Here is a 7,927-nt window from a genome sequence, read left to right as displayed (position 1 = left end):
TAGCTGTGAGTTAGCCTGCCTTTAAACAGGTTAACATTCACAAGGCCGGACAGATTACCAGGATGCGTACTCAGAGCATGCGCTGACCAGCTGACTAAAGTAACCTGCCTAAATGACTATCGCCCCGTAGCACTAACATCTGTAGCCATGAAATGCTTTGAAAGGCTGGTCATGGCTCACATCAACATCATCATCCCAGACACCCTGGACCCACTCCAATTCGTATACYACCCCAACAGATCCACAGATGACGCAWTCTCTATTACACTCCACACTGCCCTTTCCCACCTGGACAAAAGGAACACCTACGTGAKAATGCTGTTTATTGACTACAGCTCAGCRTTTAACACCATAGTGCCCTCCAAGCTCACCACTAAGCTAAGGATCCTCAAAAACGTCCCTCTGCAACTGGATCCTGGACTTCCTGACAGGAGGTAGGCAATAACACATCCTCCACRCTGACCCTCAACATGGGGGCCCCTCAGGGGTGTGTGCTTAGTCCCCTCCTGTATTCACTGTTCATGCACGACTGTGTTGCCGCACACAACTCCAGCACCATCATTAAGTTTGCAGACAACACGACGGTGGTAGGCCTGATCACCGACGACGATGAGACAGCCTACAGGGAGAAGGTCAGAGACCTGGTAGTGTGGTGGCAGGACAACAACTTCTCCTTCAATGTGATCAAGACAAAGAGATGATCGTGGACTACAGGAAACAAAGGGCCAAGCACGCCCACATCCACATCGACGGGGTTGTAGTGGAGCAGGTCGAGAGCTTCAAGTTCCTCGGTGTCCACATCACTAAGGTATTATCATGGTCCAAACGCACCAACATAGTCGTGAAGAGGGTACAACAATGCCTTTTCCCCCTCAGGAGACTGAAAAGATTTGGCATGGGCCCTCAGATCCTCAAAAAGTTATACAGCTGCACCATTGAGAGCATCTTACTTGCTGCATCACCGCTTGGTATGACAACTGCTTGGCATTCAACAACAAGGYGCTATAGAGGGTATTGCTTACGGCCCAGTACATCACTGGGGCCAAGCTCCCTGCCATCCAGGACATYTATACCAGGCGGTGTCAGAGGAAGGCCCTAAAAATTGTCAAAGACTCTCTGACACCATACGCCAAAGCAGTACCAATGCACCAAGTCTGGAACCAACAGGACAGGACCGTGAGCAGCTTCTACCCCCAAGCCATAAGACTGCTAAATAATTAGTCCGGGTAGCTATTGCTTAACTACTTAACTATCTGCATTGACCCTTTTTTGATAACTCTTTTGACTCATCACATATGCTGCTGGTCCTGTTGCCTAGTCACTTTATCCCTACCTACAGTATATGTACATATCTACCCCAATTACCTCGTACCCCTGCACATCGACTCGGTACTGGTACACCGTGTATATAGTCAAGTTTTAGTTAATCATTGTGTATTTATTTACKTATTGTGTAACTACATACAACATTTTCTTGAAAGTATTTTTTTAGAGAGTACTAATGTTACTGTCCCCACTACAACACAAATATACCTAAATAGATGTCCTTTTGTCCTTGAAACATTTAATTCCATTCATTCCTATGGAGGACTGCTCCTACTGGGTAGTAGCAATCCAGGGTTTATATGCAGTACATCATTGGTACCGACTCGAAGGGCCAAGCTTTCATAAACAGGAACCAAATTCATATTTCAGCTCGTCATTGTAATTTCTAAGCAAAATATATTTATCTGTGAACGAGATCATTGCTTGAATACAGGTGCTGTCAATGTCCATGGGAAGATGAGAGCATTGTCTATGATACATTTTACATTCTGTTAGCTGTGCAAAACTATATAATGGTTAATAAGGACTTTGTAGTTGTACATTTTAGAAATATTCCCAATAGTTTCCATGTCCTATGTTTTGTTCTGAGGCTTTCACACTGCCTGTTCTGCTGGTAGTACCACACTCACATTGTGACTGCATGTAGCCTGTTTTAGAGGCCTAGTGCCCTGCTTATACTCTTATCATCCAAAGGTCACTAAAGCTCAGACGGGGAAAACAGCAGGACAGTTAGATATGGGAAAATACATAATTAGTGAGGCAGAACTTCACCAGCCTGAGCTGGCATCGTCCCTAGGAAGAGATCAGGAGCTGACAGCTTTGCGAGCTCTGCAAATACTATTCAACTTAGAGTTATACTGACAAACCCACCTCTGCCCCTCATTTGGGTACACAATCATTGTTTTTGTGACACAGACTAGAATTCACAACAGCCATTTTTTTTWACCTTTATCAAGAGTGGAAATAACCTTGTGGTTGAAGAACCACTATTCAGCGGTCTTGCACTTCAAACACAGGGGTGACAAAAGTCAGGCAGCAACTGTCAATATTTGTTGTGTTGCCCAAGTTTGGACAACATTTGTCTTCAATTAGTAAAAATGTATGAACAATTACATTTGAATCAGCACAATATATAGACCAATAGATGTAATAATGACAGTTAGGTTTTAACTCAAGCCACCCAACTTTTTAAAAAAACTTGAAGATTAATTTTATACAGACTCACAGAGAGACGGAGAGAGAGAGAGTGAGAGAGAGAGAAAGAGAGAGAGAGAGATTCGCTTACCCAGGTGGTCATGTGCAAATAGTCTCCTGTACTTTGGAGTTTAGAGTCAGTTTGTCCATTCCTTTTTGGACTTTTCTGTTTGGTGGGATATCAATAGGAATAACTACCTAGAGCAACAAGATGACAAGGATTTGTTTATTTGTCATAACTGCTGTATTCATGGTGGAAAACGAGTTCACTTCTGGAGGTAGGCTTCACACATCTAACAAAAAAAAAGATATCGGCAAACAGTATCCTATGTTTCTCATAAGTGCTTCTTTATCATTCTTTGTGATAGTAGAGAAATACCGTACAAACGTGATGTTTGACTCACATATTATTTGTCTCAACAGTTTCTGTTATTTCTGCTTCACATAAACCCAAACCAGGACTTTACTCTGATTTCAGTAAACTGGCCTCACTTCTTCCCTGATACCTCATGCCCGTAGTGGGCACAGGGGCATGTTCCCCCTCAGCTTTGTCCTGTTTAAAAATATAKAACTAYTWTAATTTTAAGCACATTTTTTGTTGTTGTTGTTTCTCTGTAATACCTAGCMATCTAGCAATTWTATGAAGTTGSYTTTAGCTAGCCCAGATAGGTTCTCAATCACCCATCCTCATAACTTGCTACCAAGAAKCCATTTCAGGCTATCAATCAAGTTAGAGTAGATTACTTGTCWAACTATCTTAGCTGGCATGYCTGCTGGCAAGGTTGGTAGACTTTAGAAAAGAAAYGCAATAGCTAAATGGATAAGACTCACATTCCTTTCAATCTTTTACACAGACGTTAGCAGMGATGAAGAGAATCACACACTACATGACCTAAAGTATGTGGACACCTGCTCGTCGAACATCTCATTCCAAAATCATGGGCATTAATATGGAKTTGGTCCCCCCTTTGCTGCCTTAACAGCCTCCACTCTTCTGGGAAGGCTTTCCACTAGATGTTGGAACATTGCTGCGGGGACTTGCTTCCATTCAGCGACAAGAGCATTTGTGAGGTYGGGCKCTGTTGTTGGGTGATTAGGCTTGGCTTGCAGTCGGCGCTCCAATTCATCCCAAAGGTGTTCGATGGGGTTGAGGTCAGGGCTCTGTGCAGGCCAGTCAAGTTCTTCCACTTTTTACCCCTTTTTCGTGATATCCAAATGGTAGTAACAGTCTTGTCCCATCGCTGCAACTCCTGTACGGACTCCGGAAAGGCGAAGGTCGACAGCCATGTGTCCTCCGAAACACGACCCCGCCAAGCCTCACTGCTTCTTGACACACTGTTCGCTTAACCCAGAAGCCAGCTGCACCAATGTGTCGGAGTAAACACCGTACAGCTGGCATGCACCCGGCCGCCAGAAGGAGTCACTAGAGCGCGATGGGACAAGGACATCCCGGCCGGCCAAACCCTCCCCTAACCCGGACGATGCTGGGCCAATTGTGCACYGCCTCATGGACCTCCCGGTCGCGGCCTGGGATCAAACCCGGGTCTGTAGTGATGCCTCTAGCACTGCAATGCAGTGTCATGGACCGCTGCGCCACTCGGGAGGCCTCGACAAACCATTTCTGTATGGACCACACTTTGTGCAGAAGTGCATTATCATGCTGAAACAGGAAAATGCCTTCCCCAAACTGTTGCCACAAAGTTGGAAGCACAGAATCCTATAGAATTTCATTGTATGCTGTAGCGTTAAGATTTCCCTTCACTGGAATTAAGGGGCCTAGCCAGAACCATGAAAAACAGCCCAAGACCATTATTCCTCCTCCACCAAACTTTATAGTTGGCACTATGCATTCGGGCAGGTAGCATTCTCCTTGCATCCGCCAAACCCAGATTCATCCGTCGGACTGCCAGATGGTGAAGCGTGATTCATCACTCCAGAGAACGCGTTTCCACTACTCCGGAGTCCAATGGTGGCAAGCTTTACACCAGTCCAGCCGACGCGTGACATTGCGCATGGTAATCTTAGGCTGCTCAGCCATAGAAACCCATTTCATGAAGCTCCCGACAAACAGTTATTGTGCTGACGTTGCTTCCAGAGGCAGTTTGGAGCTTGGTAATGAGTGTTGCAACTTTGACGAACTGACTTGTTGGAAAGGTGGCATCCGATGATGGTGCCACGTTGAAAGTCCCTGAGTTCTTCAGTATAGGCCGTTCTACTGCAAATGTTTGTCTATGGAGATTGCATGGCGGTGTGCTCGATTTYTATGTCCACATACGTTTGTATATATAGTGTATTTAGTTTCTTTAAAAAAATAACCACCAGTCGGGAGGATACAGACAGCTCAAGAGGTATGCTTAGACATGCAGAAAAATAAGCATTTACATTTTTTTTTTAATTAAGCATAATGATTATGGCTCTAGATTTCAGGAAAAAAGCTGTTTAAAAATGCAAAATTCTTCAACTTCCTGACGGGGGCCCTAGCCCCCCTCCAGACTCCCCCCTAGTCATCCTCACATACTTTGTGCCCCCTCAGATTTTTGGTGTGCATGACACCCATGCACACCAGTTCCTTCCAGTTCCGTTGTCAGTCAGTCAAATGCAGTGGCACATTGTATAAACTTCAGGGTACAGATACAGGATGAGAGCATAAGGGTGAGGATGAGAAGAGTCAGAGGAAGGGACGTTTTCTATATGTCAATGATGATATTTTCTTCTTCATGGTAAACGACATATGCTTCGCCAACCTATAAGGGGAATTCATCTCAACTCAATTGTTCATTTAGTGACCCCCCCCCATCTCTGTCCTCGTTTCCTCCCCAGCCTCAGTCTTTCTGTCCAGGCAGTCTGCAGACACCCTCCTGAGGAGGCAGAAGCGCTACAACACRGGGGCCTTCGAGGAGATGAAGAAGGACAACCTGGAGAGGGAGTGYATCGAGGAGCGCTGCAATCTGGAGGAGGCGAGGGAAGTGTTTGAGAACGAGGAGAAAACAGTAGGTAGCATCCCCTACAACCCCACGTGAAGTCCATCTGCCCATTAGGCTCTGCCATGTCAAGTGACAGACAGCATCAATAATGGTGTTTGTTTTTATTTTTATTTAGATGCAATTCTGGGCGAATTACCTTGGTAAGCATTAATGCAAAAAAATAAAAAAATGTAATCGATATTCTGTAGAGATAGTAGAGTTGTTCTATCAGCTGATTGGTATAATCTATCTCATCTACCTGCAGTCAAGTCTTTGTCTGTGTGCCCCTACAGACGGGGACCAGTGTGAGTCCAACCCGTGCCAGAATGGGGGGAAGTGTAAAGACGCMATGAGTGCTTACGTGTGCTGGTGTCTACCTCAGTTCAATGGGAAAAACTGTGAGATAGGTGAGCAATGTGGTCCCTGCGTTTTGTTTCAAATCAAATCAAACGCAGTAACGTAGACTATCTTTTCATCCACTTGGCATTTGATTGGATTTGCAGATACTCCTGCTTCAACCTGAACATTTCATTGCATATGTTTACCTTATAGTAGCTTACATGTTAACCTCGTTAACCCCCCCCCCCATTGTTCAAAGTCAACTAGTCTCCTAATCCTCTGTTCTCATGGATTCTCCCTACTCAGAGATGGCTAAGCAGTGTGACATTAACAACGGTGGCTGCTCCCACTTCTGTGTGCTGAACGCCCAGCATGCTGTGTGTGACTGTGCCACAGGGTATAAACTGGCTCCGGACAAGACCACCTGTGAACCAGACGGTACTGATGAATCCTGCATATAAATCCGTGCTCTATGTTCCCTTTGCGTTGATTTAAATCATCTATCATCTATTTTCAACCGGTCTCATCTATGTTTGTTTGCCAGGACCGTTCCCCTGTGGTCACCTTGGCAAGGCTATAAGCTCAACGCTGTCCTCTCGGTCGATCATCACAGCCGTAAATGTTGATCAGACTCAGCACTCCTACGACAACGCCCTCAACATCACTGAGGCACCGGAGGCCTCTGTGAACAACACCTTAGATTCTCTTGCGGTCAACGCCACCACCACAACCCCCCACCGCATCAGCAGCACCAGTAGCAGCCACTCTTCCTCAGAGCTGGGTGACTTGCCCTCCTGGGCCTTCTACCCAACACTGCCCACCATCCAGGAAGAGACATCCAGCGACCAGCGCATCGTTGGGGGRAATACAGTGAAACCTGGGGAGATCCCCTGGCAGGTAGGACCGTCGAGTGTGTGAGTGTAACTATGCCCCTCCAGTCAATGTGTTTAGACTGTGGTTGTCTGTGCTAACCTCTGGGACACTGCCAGGTGTCCCTGATGAGCAAGCTGACCGGGCAGAGCTTCTGTGGTGGCACCCTCCTCAGTGAGATGTGGGTCATCACCGCTGCCCACTGCCTGAACGAGGGCAAGATTGGATCCTTCTTCGTCAGAGTGGGTGAGTCAAACCAAGYAGGAGTGATTGCCTATTTCGTATGTGTGCTTCACTCGTTCAAAATAATGTTCATCTGATCACAATGTCTCTCTCCAGGGGAGCACAACATGCAGGTCAAAGAGGGGACGGAGCATGACCACGCTGTGGGTGAGCATCACATGCACCCGAGATACGACGCCAAGATAAGTCAGTACAACCATGACATAGCCCTGCTCAAGCTCCGCACGCCCGCACTCCTCTCTGACTACAGCCTCCCCATCTGCCTGGGGCCCAAGGACTTCACTGAGACGCTGCTGAGGGAGGCCTCTAACTCGGTGGTCAGYGGCTGGGGCAGGATGCGCTTCCAGGGCCCCGAGTCCTCCATACTGCAGAAGGTGGAGGTGCCCTACGTGGACCGGACCGAGTGCAAGGGCAGCAGCGCAGAACGGGTGTCCCGCTTCATGTTTTGTGCCGGTTACCGCARCGAGCAGAAGGATTCATGCCAGGGGGACAGTGGCGGTCCCCATGCCACCCAGTACCGGGACACTTGGTTTCTGACAGGCATCGTGAGCTGGGGGGAGGAGTGCGCCAAGGAAGGGAAGTATGGCATCTACACACGTGTGTCACGCTACTTTTCATGGATCTCCAATGTCACTGGGCTTAGAAGCATTGGTTCCAATTCTGAGCCTGATGTCTGAGAGGTCCAAAACCCYCATGCCCTTATGTTACTTAACGTTTTGGATGATTACCATTGTGTAATGTTTAACTGAGCTGATTTACTCTTTGTTGATTTATTAAAAGGGATCCKGGAAATGATGTCTCTGAATGTCTTCTGTAAGTTATTCAAAATAGTCAGGCAGWTTCAGAAACATTAGGGACTGACCCAGAGGCCTACGCCTTGTACAGTAGTGTCAGTCAACATTTACAAAATGCACATCCACACCCATAAAGGTAAAAAAAWWAAAAWWAATTAAGACATAGTAAAGAAACATTTACGAAAATGGATAAGAGTG

The 7,927-nt window shown here is 46.5% G+C and overlaps 1 protein-coding gene across 1 annotated transcript; it reads left to right on the top strand.

The window, feature by feature from the left end:
• Positions 1–2,594: 2,594 nt before the first annotated feature.
• Positions 2,595–7,727, top strand: f9b (coagulation factor IXb). The gene is made up of 8 exons (XM_023969212.2): positions 2,595–2,798; positions 5,341–5,510; positions 5,620–5,644; positions 5,777–5,890; positions 6,129–6,260; positions 6,367–6,719; positions 6,812–6,938; positions 7,032–7,727. The coding sequence occupies exons 1-8, from the start codon at positions 2,732–2,734 to the stop codon at positions 7,610–7,612; spliced, it is 1,569 nt and encodes a 522-aa protein (XP_023824980.1). The 5' UTR covers positions 2,595–2,731; the 3' UTR covers positions 7,613–7,727.
• The last annotated feature ends 200 nt before the right edge of the window (positions 7,728–7,927 follow it).

The sequence above is a fragment of the Salvelinus sp. IW2-2015 genome, linkage group LG23, assembly GCF_002910315.2.
Source record: "Salvelinus sp. IW2-2015 linkage group LG23, ASM291031v2, whole genome shotgun sequence".
Classification (NCBI taxonomy): Eukaryota; Metazoa; Chordata; class Actinopteri; order Salmoniformes; family Salmonidae; genus Salvelinus; species Salvelinus sp. IW2-2015.
Note: the sequence above shows the minus strand (reverse complement) of the source record. Positions and strands in the feature narration are given on the sequence as shown.